A 17,292-nucleotide genomic window follows, 5' to 3' on the forward strand; every position below is an offset into this window, starting at 1 on the left:
TCCCAGCCATTCTGTCTCCTGGCAATATATTTACTTTTTGCTCTAACAAAACAAAGGAGTTTGGTATCCTCCGAGAGCCATGCAGACCTCAGAGATGGGGCTTGCTCTTGGTGGTTATCTTAGGTCCTCTTTTGACATTGAAGAGGATCTGGCTGCCAATGGCTCCTTAGGCAGCTCTTCCAAAAGAAGCGTTTCAGAGCTAGGACAGGGTAAGACTTGTGAAGAAGACAAACTCTAAAATAAAAACACTCTTGGAGTAAAGTTTAGTGTATTTCTTAAATGATAAGTAATACAACAAATAAAATCCAGTGAAGCAGGACAGGATTTTAAATATTGCACAAGTTTACCGAGAAGCTAGACAACAGGCAAAAAGAAAACATTTTGCATTTTGGTAGTCAACTTATTATGGGACACGTGGCTCCTATACATAAATTTGAAAGTGAAATCCGATTTGACTGTGCTTAGCGTTTGCATAACTGACAGTGCTAAGTTGAGTGTACCTCAGTGGTAGAGTGCTAGCCTGAACTCGCCAGAGAAATCTCTACCTGACACCCAGGAGATCCTTGGGAAGAACAGGCACATTTACTTACAGAGGACAGTTTAGCAGAATGATTAAGTTTCAGCCTAATTGACAAAACCTACTCTAACAGCAAATACATTTTGTGTAATAGCCTCAGAAGGTACAAATTATCAGAACTAAGAGCAGTTTGTTGTTGTTTTCCTTTCCAAATGCTTAATCATTTTAAATTGCTTCAGCTACTGGTTATATTTCATTTTGAATGAACTTCTCATTTCTCTTCACCCAAGAAAAAGCATCTCTCTGAGCTTGTGTTTCTTTGATACAGCATTTCCTTCCTTCCTGGAGAAGAAAAATGAGCTGGGGATTCCTATGTGATCTGCTGAGTGGAGTGAATAAATATTCAACAGGAATTGGAAGAATCTGGGTAGCAGTTGTGTTCATATTCCGCTTACTGGTTTATGTTGCGGCCGCAGAAAACATCTGGAAATATGACCACGATGAATTTGAATGCAATATCAAGCAGCCTGGTTGTGAAAATGTCTGCTTTGACCATTTTTTCCCTGTCTCCCACATCAGACTTTGGGCTTTACAATTAATCATTGTCTCCACCCCTTCCCTCTTGGTTGTTTTTCATGTTGCTTACCGAGAGAACAGGGAGAAACACCACAACCAGAAACTTTATAAAAGCCCAGGAGAGATAGATGGTGGATTGCTGTGCACTTACCTTATCAGCCTTGTTTTAAAAACAGGATTTGAAATAGTTTTTCTTGTTCTATTTTATAAATTGTACAACGGATTCAAAGTACCACGTCTTGTGAAATGTGACATAAGACCATGTCCCAATACCGTAGACTGCTATATTTCCAAACCCACAGAGAAGATGATTTTCCTCTATTTTCTGGTGGCAACTTCATGCCTGTGCATTGTATTAAATCTAAGTGAATTGAGTTATCTCATTTTCAAATACTCCATAAAATGTTATCTGAAGAGGTACATCAAGAAACAACGTCAAGTCTCAAAAAGTGATTGCCACAAATCAGAAATCACCGGTCATGACAAAGCAGCAGCTGCAGGACGGTTCCACGACAGCTCCCCATCCTTGCCTCTGAATATACAAGACAAACGTGAAAAAAGCTCCCCCTTGACTTGAAAGGAGGAGGTTAGAAATCACCTTCCTGTTACACAAGCTGTATTTGGTGAATTGCTTTTCCAATCAGTGCTTTACAGAACTGAAATTATAGTTAGGTAGGAAATATTTTTTCTCTATTAGTTCCCCCTCACTTGAGTGGATAAATTCAGTCGCGTTATGTATGTCATACATAGAATCATCTAGATCTGTTCATGTTGAAACAAGAGGTGTAGAAGTCTGAAAATTCCATGAAGTTTTAATAAAAATACAGATGCTTATGATAAATCATTCTGAAACAATTGCTCAAACAGTTGTGTTTTGAATATTACACAGAATTGCTTTGGTACAAGCAAAAAGAGGCTTTTCATATGCAGAGTTGGAAGAACCTGGGATTGATTAAGACGGTGAACAGGAAGGGGATGTACAGCATTTGTCAGGTGGGTGGATCCAATAGCTGTTGAAATAGTGATCGGAAAGCACTGGCATACAGTGGCTGCTGGTGTTGAAGTGAGCTGGATGGTCACAAGCCCATTCCGCTGGACTACTGTAAAACGTCTTAAAAATAAAGGAAAAATAATAAGAGGTGGACACATCTAATTTAGCCCATGGTGATAAAGACAGACCTGGTTATTTAGGTATTTGTGGAGCACCTCCTTCTGGAGGTATTTAAGCCCTTCACAGTTTTTAGGGTATTTATCATCAGAACACATCCTGTAAGGAAAGGTACTTGCTCAAACTTGTGCAGGCAGCGTATACCAGATTAGAGAGTTAACTCCTGGTTACCTGCACTGAGCAGCTCCCAAGTCATTAGACTTTTTTTCTGCTCCGTGGCTGTGGCATTTAAGGGAAAAGATCATTTCCAGTTCCCTAGGATCCAAGTAGAAAAATGTAGACTGCACAATACAGCAAAACAGTAGCCAGCAGTCCTGGTATTCAGTAGCCTGGAATCTGGTCCCTTCAGGAAGGCTGCTACTGCTTCAGCAGATTTCCCTGCCACAGAAGAACATGTGAAATCTAAAAATATGAAAAGCCCCCAGTAGAAACAAAGTAAAAAAGAATCACCTACTCCCTCCCCCCAAATTTCAGAATATCTCTTACACACCACGCATCTCTGCTCTTTGTTATGTGCATCACTCGGGCTAACAGGAAAGGGACAGAAATTAGCTAAGATGTATCTTCTGTTGAACCTAGACTTCTGAGATGATAGAGATTAAGTACCTAAAAAGACTTATTTCAGGGTAATGTTGTTCTCCTTTCATTGCTGGGATGAAAGACCTTCAGACATACATCAGTACTGAGCCTGACCAAAACACACCCTTTAGAGAAAAACACTGCCTGCAGTAAGTGGAGCTGCCTGAATGTTGAACTGATTTTATTGTTCATGCTGGGATAAAGAGGAGGAAACAGTCGCAAAAGCATGTTAACTATTATTGCTGCCTGAATGGTCAACCAATTTTATTTTTTGTGCCAGGATAAAGAGGAGGAAACGGTAGCAAAAACACATTAACTATTTTCTCACTCCAAAAAAACCCCCCAGCTTTTGTTACGAAGTATTACTTTTGTGAGTGCTGGGGCAGCAGTTACAGAATTAACTTTTAAGAACTAATGACTGTGATTTTCAAGGTTTTTTGCTAAATTAAGCCTGCTTTTATAAAAGGTGAAAATACATTTGCTGCTGCTGAACTTAACAGCAGCCCCTCAGATGCCAGCTTGTGGCCAGTTAAAAGTTTTACATCTCGAGTGACGCTGAATCAGTGCGTATATCGAGACAACATGCTTTACACAATTTAGAACATTTTCTCGTAAATCTCTACATACACAGAATGCGTCTCATGACAGAAATGCAGTTAGAAACTCTTTTGCAGCTGCTGGACAAACCCCACCAAGCAGTGCATTAAGCAAAACCATTGTCCATCAGCCCTGTGTAACTGAGACTGACACAGTTGGAGTAACTGAGAACAAACCCCAAAATTATCTTGGCCCTTTTGTACCCTAATGCATCATTTTTAAGACAATAGCAACGCTATGAAAATAAAAAATGCTTCCAAAATGACTGTTTTTAATTATTGAGGACAGACATTAAGACAACACATTAATGAAAAAGTATTTATTAATTTTTTTAAAGCAAGGTTTATTTGAGAGAAAACAAAGAGAAACAAACAGAGTTTAGCCAACATAGGTTTCTGATTAAATTTGCATTAGCTGCTCTCTAATAAAAAAGTATATTAAGTCAGGGCTTGAAGGGTTTTAGACCATCCCCTAAAGCTCTGTGGCTGGTCAGAGCCTCCTGCTTAGACCAAAAATTTTCCTGTGAAACAAGAACTTTAATTCTTTGGAATGTATATTCAAGGTTTTATCTCTAATTTCTATCTTCAACAGCCACGAAACGATAAATAAATTCCAACAGCAACAGGTTTCAAGTCTCAGAGGATACTTCAGTTTTGACTAAGCCAGTACTTTACATGAGAAATATTCTGAAAAATTATTATGGACCAACTCTGTGTAACCCCCAGCTCACTGGTAGCAAACAGCCAGCTGGCTTTTATACCATGTGCTGCAAAATTAAAGGAGTGTTTGATAAAGACACTAATGAAAAGGAAACGAGCATCACACAAGGCAGCTCTGTCAGATTTTACTTAACCCAAGAGAGCAGAGTTTATCTACTTTCTGAACCCTGCTCTTGGCCAGCATTTGGTCTTTTACTGGCTCCTTCCCTTCCACAGCCTTCTCCCCACCTTTATACTCCTTTGTGCTCCAGTTTAAGTTTTACTCATCCATCCATCCATCCCTGAAGTTGTTTGCTCTTACATTTTTGGTTCAAATGAGTTTGTAGACTCGGTCCTTAAACTAAAGGTTTAAGGGCTTTGTCGTGTATTCAACTTCCGAGTCACTCAGACAAAATTAACAAAATTTCAATTCAAGTGCTATGTTTTTTTCTTTTTAAAGCGTTAAAGTACAGTCTCCTTGAGCCTTGAGCACACAGCAATTGGTAGGAAGCTGGTCTGAGCCCATACCGTAATGCAGAAATAACATGATCACTCCATGCACATTCGTACAAAAGTATTTACCTCATTCATGTTTCAAAACATCTCTGCAAACATTAAAAGATCCAAGTCTTACATAGGTCCTTGTTTTCTTTAAAACCCAAGTACTCTCCTTGCCGTGTGACAGATGAGGTTTGGGGGGGGGGGAAGCAGGGCAAGAGCAGGAGCTGCTGCCCCAACTCCTGCTTCAGTGAACTCCTCTAGCCCTGGGGGCCTGAACCTCAGGGTAGTGTGCCTGTGCAGGTGGGAGCCCCAACCATACTAATTCTTTGGCACAGAAAGTAATTGCAAGAATACAGCCAACTACTTTTCCTCACCTGAACCAATGACTGTTTTCAGTGTTACATTCAGACAGCACACCCCAAAGAATGCTCTAGAACCAACGGTCCCCCCATCCTGCTGAGAACAACCACCCCAAAACATGTGAGGACAAGCCCACTACTCTTATTTACACTGAATTAGGGCTCAGACAATACAAGGTTTCTTTATACAACACAGTTAACCACGAGAGAAGCTGACTGCCAGTTTAAAGATGTCTCTCAATCACAAAAGAGTCCGTACTCTGCATCCAGGCTCCTTAATTTGCTTGCTTCCCCATCAGCAGCAACTGCTGCTTTAGCCAGCACATTCCCGATGGTAACAAGGGGTTTCAAAGAAAGCGTCTTTGCTCAAATATACCACAGTTCATGGGTGACACTTCTGGAAGACAGAGACACAGAGAAGGGGAGAAGGGAGAAGACAGAGAGCGACCGGGCAGCGGGGCAGGGGCTGGCAGCACCCATGGGTGTTGGGGCACCCCGCAGGCTGAGGTGGTGATGGTAGAGCTGGGCTCTGCCACCCTGGGGTCCCCACCCTGCCCGAAGGCTGGGGTACGGCTCCAGGCTCCGGAGGAGCTGTCAGTTCAGGCATGCTGCCACAACTACAGCAGGAGGTATTAGACATCACTCAAGGTAAAATATCTAAATGCAAATAGCAAATTTACTTCCTTTGGAACTTTTGTAGGTGGCTTTACCAAACCACAGCGCCCTCTGCAGTCCATGACATCTTAAATCGGACCCTGCCTTCGGTCCCCAGCTTTAAGTTTAAAATACTTTTTTTTTAAAAAGGAAAAAATACCATACTGGCTTACCTGCTGGACAGACTGTCAATACCCACACCTAAAAGGGAGTGTGCCATTGAGGGCACTGACTATATTGGTACAGCACCCACTTTAATTGGAATAAGACTGAGACAATATTAAAAATTTCATTCTCAGAAATTCAGACCCTACATTCAGATCCAAACCAGAAATTATTTCCTGGATATTTATGACATTGGATTTTTTTCCTTTTCTTTAAAAATACCGTTCTAGTATAGCACTGTGTAGCTAAATAATTGTACGCTATTCTCAGTCTGAAAACTGCAAATGATGCGGTATCTATTATTGGGAATGTCAATGTTGAAACTGTTTAACTTACACGACACAAAGATACCTTCTAAAAAATAGCAGTTGTGAGGTCTGCCGACAGTGACTGCAGTGGTTACGTACATCTGAAAAGAAGATATTTCAGGCGAGCTTTGTGGATCCTCTGCAGAGGAGGTTCTCTGCCCTCTTCTCCTCTGCAGATGATCCCCTCTACAATCACTGTGGCTGGCATCCAACAGCAACTCCATCCAGGAAGACTGCATAGCCTCTGGTAGGTAGAACGTGGCATCATGTGCTTATAATGATTATAATGATCTTAAGAGTTAAAACACAGGGATTTGTTTTGGTTTTATCATTCTCAGACCGCACCTTTGATTTACTAACTTGGCAGAATTATCAGTTTAGTCAGTCAGGAGGGACTGAAAGTGGGAGGAGTAAATGGCCTCCGTTCAAATAGAAGCACAGGCTTTCTGAGAAGGTATGCTATTTAGCACCAGATAGCAAACCAAGGGCTATGCCCAAGCTGAAATGCTGTTGCCTTTCTGCTTTTTCATACGTAATCCTCACTCTCACAACAAGTCACTTCATTTGGCTGTAGGAATGTGCCCTCTGCACTGATATTCAAGTAAACTGTCAAAGATTCCATGTGAATAGCTTAAGAGCAATCAAGTGTAGCATTTAATGCAAAGCTTTACATGGCAAGACAAGTTTATGGAAAAAAATCAAGCCAATGTCTCCCAAGATAAAGACTGTTTTATATTACTGAAGGTAGGTCACAATCCAGTATTGAGAATAATCCAGGAAAAATTTTTGGTACCACACAATCCAGCTGGCTTGTCCCATCCGAGTTAAGCATAATCACGCATGAAAACCAACATCGTAGATTCCTGGGTACTGACAGCTCCCACCAACGCATTCACACATTTGGTTACTCAACAAACTGGATACCTGTCGTTTCAGTTAGCAGCATACAGAGAAATCACTCCAATCCCGGGCACCACCAGCGGCACCGCTTCCGAGGCTCGTTCCAGTGTGGAAAAGAGAAAGGTGGCGAGAGTGCTGCCAGGTACAGTCAGCAAGAGGCAGAAGAGCGTGGAGGGAGCCTATGCCACCAATAGAGCACAACCACCGAGTTTATCTGTAAGATCACAATCTCACTTCCCTTTCTGAAAAGTGCCTTGTTTATTCAGTTTTTAACGGTATGGCATAAGGACTCACGTATTTTATAGATAGATACCAAACTGGTATTATCAAAATAAACCATCTGTTTTATAAACCCACTATTTACAAAACCGGTTTCTGAAGTTTTTTTGTTTTTTTTAACAAAAATTAAACTATACACCAATCTAAGTTACAGAAACAAAAATAACCTTTATAAGATCACATGTATAAAACAAGAAATGAAATGTGATTTTATTTAAGGCAATACTGGGCTACTTCACAAATCACCACCTCAAATATATACACTGCTCCACACTACTAATTTTCTATCACATTCACAATGAATTCTTTAATACCAAATATTGTTTTAAATCTCCAATGTAGCAAACTATTTTTATTCACATTTCCATTTTTATTATGGAATCATAAATGCTTTGTATCCAATTAAAAGCAATGAAAAATGTAGCTATAAGAAAACTATTGTATTTATGAGTTAACTACATATGAATATCATCCATAGATACTGGATGTTAAAATTTACAAAAATGGGAGCATCAGTACGTTTAACTTATGAAATGTGATCTTATCCAGCTCCTCTCCTGTAAATAAATGCTTTATGCAAAATAAACTGGATATGGCAGACTTAGCTAGTTCTAGTTCAAAAGTTCTTAATTTAAAATGATTAAAGGACAGTTTTAAAAACTTGCTCACTTAGTTACAAATTAAAATTCCAAATATAAATGTGTCATTTAATAGTTTAGACTTACAGACTGCTGGTGGCAGCAAATGATTTACAATAATAAATATATACAAAAAAAAAAATGTATCTACAAACAAAGAGTACTGTTATACATGAGCAGTGACCTGGTGAAAGATACCAATCACAGACAACTCACAAAGATTTAGTTCATGGGAAGGACAATCTGATAGAAAGTTGAGGTTTTGATCAAGTATTTACAAAACCGAAGCAATTACTCTGTTCTTCAAGTCCCATAGGGATAAAAACAAATAAGAAATTTACATGACTCATGTCATGTTTTTTGCTAGATTAAATCACTTCAAAATAAAAGAGCTCCACAGTTACTAGCATGCTTGATGGCTTCCTATTCAAAATAAATTTCATTACAGGTCAAGGTTAAACACATTAGGTTTTCAGTATTTTGACTGCCCTTCCTCGGGACCCATAACAATTACTTTTGCAGCTGTAACCTCTGGATTATCCTCCCAACGTCCTTCGAGCTTTCTCAAACTGATGATAGGTTTCATTTCCTGAAGTTGCTTCAACACACGCTCAGTGCAGTCTTTAAGAGTCTTGTCTAAAACTATCTTTACGTTATCAGCACATGGAAGCCGCGATGGGTTGGCAAACGGTACAAGGGTTTCAGTTTCAGAACACGACCAAGTGACATTATTACTTGCTACGGAGGTCTTCTCGTTGGATTTCCGTGAGTTTGAATGGGATCCTTTTTTGGTTCCGCTGCTATGGTAGTCTCTTTCAGTGTTTTTCTTTTGCTTCACAGCAGACTCTTCAAGGAACTTGAGGAATGACACTTCAAAACCCATTGGCTTAAATGAGCTCCAGTCAAAAGCTGCAGGTTGCTCTTCGGCTGTTTGAATGGCAACAGCAGTCTCTTCCTCCCTATGCATGCTACTCACGTCAATGGGCAGTACTTCCTCAGTTTTTTCAGCTCTCCTCCTCTTATTCTGAGATACATTTTTTTCTTTGTTTGCTCTTTTTAGGTTGTTTGATTTTTGCTTTTCTGAGGGGCAGGAGCTGCTCTCCTGCAAGTCACTATTTACACTGGAGGAGATTTTTGCTTGATTTTCAGCACTTGAACAATCCTCGTTAATCAGTTTAGTAATGAATAGTTCTGTCAGTTCGTCCACTTCATCCTTCTCACCTTTTTCAGTTTCCTTTTGCGGTAAAGTAGATGTGCTTGAATCATTATTGCTCACTATCAAACTTGGTTCAGGCTCTTTCACATCACTTTTTTTATCAGTTTCCTCCTGCTCACAGGAGGCTTCCTTTACTTGTGAGACAGAGTGCTTTTTAGATACAATAAGAAGGTTTCTGTGTTGGGAAGTAAATGCTTTGGACAGCTTGTGACATTTATAATGCCTTATGATGTTACTTTCGCTTGTAACTACGGACGAACATCCCTTTATCATACATGGATACTGAGTTATGAACCTGCTCGTACATTCCGATAAGGCATCGTTTCTAGCCTTTATTGCATACACGTGCTTGCCACGTTTCAGTGAATACGCCTTGTTTTCCTGAACTTGCATTCCTTTAGAGTTTTTGTTTTCCAAGTTCATGTTTTTCTTTCGTTTTGTTTTCACTGACAGCTTGTTACCTTCTTTTCCTGATCTGTTTTTTAGTCCTCTCTGTTTGGACTTCAGTGGTTTCTCCTGATTTGCTTTGCTTGAAATGTTTTCCTGACCTGGTGTCAGTCTCCTGGGTCTTATTAGATGATCTTTATGCTTGTCATTATGTTTGTTAAAAATATGCCTCAAGAGGTTAGACCTAGTAGCATAAATACGGTCACAGCCTTCACAGTCACACTTGAATACGCCATCATCTTCTACTTTGTTTGGCCTTATCTTAATACCGTGATCTGCCTCAAGATGTACAATGTAGTTAAGATAGGCTGTAAAAGAAGACTTACATTGAGACTGATCACAAGAAAACCTTCCTGCCTCTGGAGCCGATTTCATGTTTCCAATTTGCTCTGGGGTCATGTCATGAAGCTTCATATAATGTTGTATCAAGCTGGTAACTTCCTGGAAGATGCGAGAGCAGTCACTCACCTCACACCTGAACTCTCTGACAGCAGGTTTGGTTTCCATCTCATCACGTTCCTCTTTGCCTGGTTCATTCTCCTCCTCCACTTCAGCAGAGAAGGCAGGGAGGTCCGATTTGTGCACAGCTTGGTAATGAAGGATTAGATTTTGTTGTATCGTAAAAGCTGCGAAGCAGCCCTGATGGACACACCGGTATGGTCTATAAGGGCTGTATCTAGTGGGAAATTCCAGAGATGTTGTTACGGGCTTCCTACGTTTTCTCTCCTCTTTTTCCTTCCTGTACCTCCTAACCTTGCGTACTTTGGGTTGTGCCTGTGTACTACCAAAAGAGACTGCATCATGCTGCTCCAGTGGACCAGAAACCACTTGGGGAGGTTTTTCCAGTCTTTCAGGATTATTTTCCGGTAGAACTTTTTCCAAGACTTTTATAGGCTCTACAACTTCCTTCATCTGAGCTTCTTTGACCAGTGGAGCTGCAGTTTTGTTTTCTATTATTGCTGGCTGCAAAGTTTTTATTTCAACAGGTCGTGGGGCTGTGTTTACAGTTTCATTTTGAGATCTTCTGCCATAAGGCCTTTTAATTTTTAATTTTACCATCTCCTCTGTCGTAAAATGATGTACAAGCTGACAGTGTGCTCGGAGATTAGAGTTTCTTGTGAATGTTTTTGGACAGGTAGCTACAACACATTTGAACGGGGCATACTTCAGTTGATGTTTCTTAATTTCTAGTATCATTTCTGCAGTGTACTGATGAATCTTGCCATAGTGTTTAAATAATGCGTCTTTTGTCATAGCACTATAACTGCAGCCTGGATCCTGACATACAAAAGGCTTATTAACTTTATCACTAAACTGAATGTTACTTGCCTCTGAAGATATCTGGACGAGGGGTTTATTGTCAGTTGATACAACAGGAACTGCTGGTGCTAGCGTATCTGCTGAAGGACATTGGGAAACAGTCTCAGAGACCTGAATGGGTGAATCATTTTCTAGTTTCAGTTTTTGCAAGCGCTCTATAATTTCCAATATTTGAGCATCATCCTTTTGAGATGTCTCAGACTGAGCAGAGCTACTCTTTGCAGCAGTGACATTCCCCGCAAGCATGGCAAACTGTGCAGGGGTGGGTAGTTTTACACTATGTGCAGAATTAACTGAAGAAGCCTGTGCATTATTTACTTGCGAGTTCTGTCCTGAAGCAGCAACAGTATCCTGAACTTCAGTTTTCACCTCAAGTATCTGTGAATTCATAGCAGTTTTAATTATTTCCAGGGTTTTTTCAAAGTTCTGCATAACATTGTCTTCTGAAATCTGTTCCTCCGAATTTGCCTGCACACAAGAATTTACAGCCATCATTTGGGAATCCCCATTTTCAGTTTTTACTGTTAAAGGGGGTAAAGTCGTATGAGCCTCGAGATTTGTTTTGAAGTTCTCTTTGATACTGGCCATGAATAACTGATTGTCAACATTATTGAGTTTCTGCGTGAGATTTTCCACCACTGCTTGAGAGCCACAATTTGCCAGCAAGTTGGACTGAAAACTTTCTCCCTGTATTTGCACGTTTCCTCCAGTGCTTTTAGTTAGAAGTCCCATTGTTGTTGTATTAGTTCCTGATACCTTCTGTGATGTATTGGGTGCAAGCAAGGGTGTAGCTGCTTTTCTCTTCCTCTTTGAAGCACTGGTTCCCTTCTTATTCAAGTTGCTTGATCCTGAATTCTTGGGACTACTTATAACTGAAACTCGTGAACTGTTCCCTGCAAAGTTTTGTGCTGCTGTAACAGTATTAGAAAATGAGCTAGGCAATAAGCCATTTTCAATAGTCTTCAGCATTAAGTCCTCTGTTGCAAAAACAGGCAAACTCTTGCATTCATTTATTGGAGGAATTTTAGCATTGAGGGTCCTGTTTTGGTCTGTTAGCAGGGTACTGGAGTTACAGACTGTCTGCAGTAGAGGGGATGTGGTTGAGTTGGGGAGAACAGCTGCATTTATCTGAGTCGTACCAGTGACACAACTTGTTGTAGCTATGTGTGGAAGTACGTCTGTGTTATCAAAGGTACTCGGGATGCCTGCAGTTTCCAAGGCTTGTTTAATAATTTGATTTCCTTCCTCATTCCCACTGGTATTAAAATTAGTTGCATTGGCCCGTGGAAACATAGTCTGCAGTAAGGCTGTGGAACGATTTTCAGCTGCAAGTAACTGGAGGAACGATGGATCTTTAAAACACGTCTCTGGATTGAAGGCAGACTCCTGGGGTTGCTGCAAGTTTAACGAATTTGAGGAAAGAATCATACTGGCAAGCAAAGACTGACCATTAGCCTGCAGACCTTCTGGAGAAATTTCTGATCCTTCAAGAGGCTTACAGTAAGACCTCTTAGATAAGTGACCACCAAGTGATCTAGGATTAGTGAAAACTCTGAAACACCTGCTACAGATAAATTTGCCATCCCTAATTATTGCTGGCCACTTTGCCCGCTTGTTGTGTTTTGGCTTCCTTTCTTTCCCATTTGGGCCCCGGCCACGATCTTTTTTCACCTTTTCTGAAGCTGGATGTTGAGAACTAGCTTCATTGAAGTTATTTTCATTACTCAATCGTGAGGGAAATATTTGATCAACAGTTTCCTCCTTTGGGAAAGCAGAACTAGTGTTTCCTTCTAGTTGCGATGAAAAGTTATTTGCGTTATTTTCCAGTTGTGAGAAGACTGAATTTGGGGGATTCTCTGCTGATGAAGGAAAGAGAGACATTGGACCATTTTCTGCAGGTAAAGGAAGAAAAGGATCTGAACTGCCATCAATATTCAGAGGCATAACTGTTTTTGCCAGATCGTCCAACTGGGAAGGTAAAGTGGCACCAGACAGATTTTCCATTTGTGAACATAAAACACTCTCAGGCTCACTTTTAATACGAGTAGACAAATTTTGATTTATGACACTTTCCACTATAGGCAACATAGGATTGGCCAAATTTTCTAGGTGGGTTGGAAAAAGTGTACTTGAGACATGTTGCACTTGACTGGAACAGGTGGGATTCAAATTAGGTTTGTTCTGTGCAGCAAACGCAGCACCACTGGGATTGCCCACCTGTGATGGCATAAGATATACAATCTTCCCATCGTTCGGCACATTTTGCAGATTGCTGGATTTTCGTGGTTTCTTATTTTTACGCTGCATTTTAAAAGCAGCATATTGGTCAGGGTGCGCTGCCTTCATATGTTTGCCAATGCTCTGTGACGAGTTGTATGTTCGAGTACACCCCTCAACCTGACAATTAAATTTCTGAATTGGGGCTGCTGGTGACACAGCTGGAACTAAAGAGCTATTTATGTTAGGCTGTGAAGGAATAAATGTAATACTTTCTAAAGTTTTTAAAGGCAGGTTATATAGATTAGCTGCAGCCTTAATACTGTCTTCAATTTCAAGTTTGGAAACGGGTACACTGTTTTGATATCCTGCCTGACTCTGCATGCTGAATGGATTTACAGTGCTCACTTGTCTTTCTAAGCTTTTTGATTCAAGGGCTTCTGGTTTTAGTGTGTCTGAGGTCTCAGAAGTATTTTGAATATTCTGAGTCTGACTGAGACAGTCTTCTTCCTTTCTCTCTTGGAAAACTGGAAGACAAGAGTCAACTGCTGAGCACAGCTGCTGGGCTCCAGGTTTAGTAGTATCTACTTTACTGGCAGTAGCAGCCAATTTACCTCTTTTTACAAAGTTTTCTCGGATCTTCTGGTTAACAGAAGGCACCTTAACGCTGCTTGCTGGAATTGCCACTTCTGTCTTCACTGAACCCGTAGGAGACTGCTCTGAACCAACATTAGGCAAGGAATCGCTTTGCTGCAGTATACTTGCTGATGTGTTTACACTTTCATTCCCTACTGGTTCTGCTTTGATTTGATTCCAGATGACGTTTTCTCCTTCGGCAAAACTGCTTTGGTTGTCAGCCGGAGATGTCAATTCCTCTTTAACAGCAACTCCATCGGTATTTTCATTAGCTTTAGAAGGTTGACTAAGATCAGATTGATTAGTCTGGCTTTCAGGCTGTTGCACTTTTTCAGGCTGCTTGTTGTGATCCTCAACATGCTTTTCCAGTTCGTTCTGAGAACGGTATACCTTTCCACAGCCAGTGACTTTGCAGGTATAGGTATTATAGTGTTGTGCTTCGTGATCATAGAGTAAATAGGCTTCGGAAAACACTCTGCCACATTTAGGAAACATACACTTTGCTCTGAAGACTTGATGCTCTTTCCTATGTGTCAGCAGCTCAGCGTAACTGTTAAAACCAGCCTTACATTTCATCTGTATGCAGATATAAGGCTTGCTGCCACAATGCATTTGTAAATGATCATTCAGGTGAGTAACACTTACGAAATGTCGTCTACAGTACTGGCAAATCACTTTTTTGCTTTGCATTTCAAGAAAACGTTTAGCTTCTTCATTATCTTTATGCCCCTTTGCATGTGCTATTAGATTTTTAAAATATTTAAAGCCTTTTTTACAAAATGTTACAGGGCAGGTGAATTCATTAACAGGTAGTGGCTTTGTAACTGGCACTATCTCTGGTATGTAAGGTTTATCTTTGTCATCGTTTTCATCATCTGACCCATCGTTATCGTTAAACACAATGAAGTCTGTTGAATAGAGACTGTTCTTCTTAATGGGTCGTTGCTCCTGTTTGGATACAGAATCAGTCTTCTGATTCTCGTTGGCAGTTGCTATTTTAGGAGGTCTTCCCAGTCTTCTCAGTGGTTTCATAGCAGCCAATCTCTCTTTGCTGGATTTTTTAACATGCAAAGTTACATGGGGAACAAAGTTTTCTTTAGAATTAAAATTTTGGGCACAAATAGGGCAACTGTAAATTCCATCTTTATAATGTTTTTGTGCATGCCTAACTATTCTATGACCTAGAAATTCTTTGTCGCATAAAACACAATACTGCATATAAGCTTGCCAGTTCCTAAATCTAGCTGATATGAACCCCCTCTCTCTGAGTTTTTTAATTTCCCTCTTTTTCTGTTTTTCATCTCTGATACCCTTAAGAAGGCTTGTAGCTTCATCAAAAGTGCCAGCAAGCCCATTCACAGAAGTTTCTTTAGTCTCTTCTTGGCAATCCTCAACCTTCTCATAAACTTCACTGTCATTTAGTTCGTCTATTGATGACACGATGGATGCCTCCTCTCCCATCAGTGCTAGACACTGACGCTTGAGAGTTTTCCAGTCCCAGAATTCTGGATCAAAAGGCCACTGAGTTTTTAGTACCAGTAAGAGTTCACAGCGCAAAGAATTCGGTATTGGAAGATTCTCTTCATCATACTTCTGGTCAGGCTGATTATATAGCATTTCAACAGCATAGTATGCATCCACAGTGGGTTCGAGAAGAAATTCACTCAGCTGACAAGCACGTTTAACCTCCAAATCATCTGGAAGCAAGCAGGAGATAGTCTTGCAAATAGATATCTTGACATCTGTATTTTCACTGGATTCCAAGCGCAATGCTTTCACACACAGTTCAATGCAGGTTGCAAGTCCAGCACCATCAATCTGTAAAGCAAGACTAATTTTAGTAAGTCAGATTATCATAACCCTTCCTGTATTTGTAAATAAAATATATCATTGTTCAACCCTAAGTGTCAGAAAAAATCCACCTGGAGTTTATAATAATACTTTTTACTTTAAGAAACATAGTGGTTTATCTTTAGATGCTATTCCCTAAGTTGCATAATTTGTCTTCATGCTACTAAAAAGATGTGGAAATTTACATACAACTAAAACACAAATTAATTGTATGTTCTGTCTAGTCTGAGGACTTTAGGACTGTACATTAGAGGAGTTCAGTTCATATTAGAGCAATATTGAGCCTTTTCTGAGAAATAAAGCCTGCCAGTTGTGTCACAGTTATTTGAGGTGAGTTTCTATGGAATATTAAGTTAACACTGGGTAGAATTCAAATGATAAAATGTGCTACAGCTAAAGTAAGAGAAGCACGTGATCTTCAAAAAGATCTATAATTTGGAAATCACTTAAAGTATAAAGGTTTATTTTTAAAGATTATGTCACTTCAAAATCAACTGACCTCAACTGAACACATGGCTTCATTCCAACTGAAAGTAATAAGTATAATTAACTGTTCCATCATTTAAGTGTTCCAAAGGTCATGTGGTCTTTTCTCATTTATACCCTCAGGCAACATAAATTACATTTATGTCCACTTCACAGTCCCCTTATGCTGCCAAGGATGCACAAAGAGGCTGTGGTATACATGAGAACAAAGTCCAGTGAATTTATGAATCCACAGTTCTACTACCCACATGGTCTCCAAGTTCTGCCATCAATGAAATGATCCACAGCTGACAAGAAAAAAAAATCAGTATGGCATGGAGCAGACAGAGCTCTTAAAATCACAAGCCTCTATGAAAGTTATTTTCCTCCCCCTCTCTAACTCCAATTTAGTTCAGGTCTCTGGAAAAAATCATCTTTAAGATTAGAAGCCCATGATTAGCCATACCACAAACTGCAAAAGGAAAAAAGGAATTTTTATTCTTAGAATTAATATACCAAATTACAAAAATCCCCCAACCAAAAGCTTTCTGAAGAGCTCAATTTAGCTATAAACATTAAATAGTGCAACTACTAATGAGAGGAAACTAGAAAATTAGGTGGCAAGGTTAGCTGAGATAGATGAACAGAGATTTTAATACAACATTGGATCTAAGTCCACAAAAGGCAAGTATTTAATTTATGGACACAAACTGCATTCTTAGCAGCAATTCAAAAGGGGGTTTTGTGGTTTGTTGCTTTTTTTTTTTTAACTTTCTGTAATTTTCTTATATATTAATATACAGCCTTCATTTCCTCTCCTCATAAGCTTTTCCTCTCCATTTTCTGTAATATTTGAAATACAGAAAATAATGAAGAGGAATGTTAGGACCTGCTAACAGAAAATACCTCATATAGAGGACATGGACAATAGTAGAGGCTATAATGTCACCTTTAGTTTTTCCTTCATCTCAGTTGCAGCATTCAGCTCTTCTGTTTATCCCCCCCCCCCCTTTTTTTTTCCAAACTAACACAGAAATTTTAATGATTCAGAATGAATCAACTTATAGTTTGCCTGCAGAAGGAAGTGGCTACGGCCTTTCCTAAAACCAGTCTGGACTGCCCCAAAGCTGATGTTACACGAAGAGATAGAATATCTAACCAGCTTTCATAAATTTTCCTGATTACAGTTCCATTAAAGTGT

At 39.8% G+C, this 17,292-nt stretch overlaps 2 protein-coding genes across 3 annotated transcripts in view; one reads left to right on the forward strand and one right to left on the reverse strand.

Annotated features, from left to right (window-relative positions):
* The first annotated feature begins 872 nt into the window (after positions 1–872).
* GJB7 (gap junction protein beta 7) lies at positions 873–8,140 on the forward strand. Of its 2 annotated transcripts, XM_009814705.2 has the most exons (2): positions 873–1,569; positions 7,171–8,140. In XM_009814705.2, exons 1-2 carry the CDS (start codon positions 873–875, stop codon positions 7,266–7,268), a joined length of 795 nt encoding a protein of 264 aa, XP_009813007.2. In that variant the 3' UTR covers positions 7,269–8,140. The 2 variants fall into 2 exon arrangements, with proteins under 2 accessions (XP_009813007.2, XP_009812999.2); XM_009814697.2 differs by lacking the exon at positions 7,171–8,140 and having other exon boundaries at positions 873–1,670.
* Positions 8,133–17,292, reverse strand: part of ZNF292 (zinc finger protein 292) — a 54,703-nt gene continuing 45,543 nt past the window's right edge. The window contains exon 8 of the mRNA XM_059833806.1: positions 8,133–15,593. Within this exon, the coding sequence (XP_059689789.1) occupies positions 8,412–15,593 (7,182 nt within the window). The 3' untranslated portion in view covers positions 8,133–8,411. The remainder of the gene's footprint in view (positions 15,594–17,292) is intronic.

Source organism: Gavia stellata, chromosome 2, assembly GCF_030936135.1.
Source record: "Gavia stellata isolate bGavSte3 chromosome 2, bGavSte3.hap2, whole genome shotgun sequence".
NCBI lineage: Eukaryota > Metazoa > Chordata > Aves > Gaviiformes > Gaviidae > Gavia > Gavia stellata.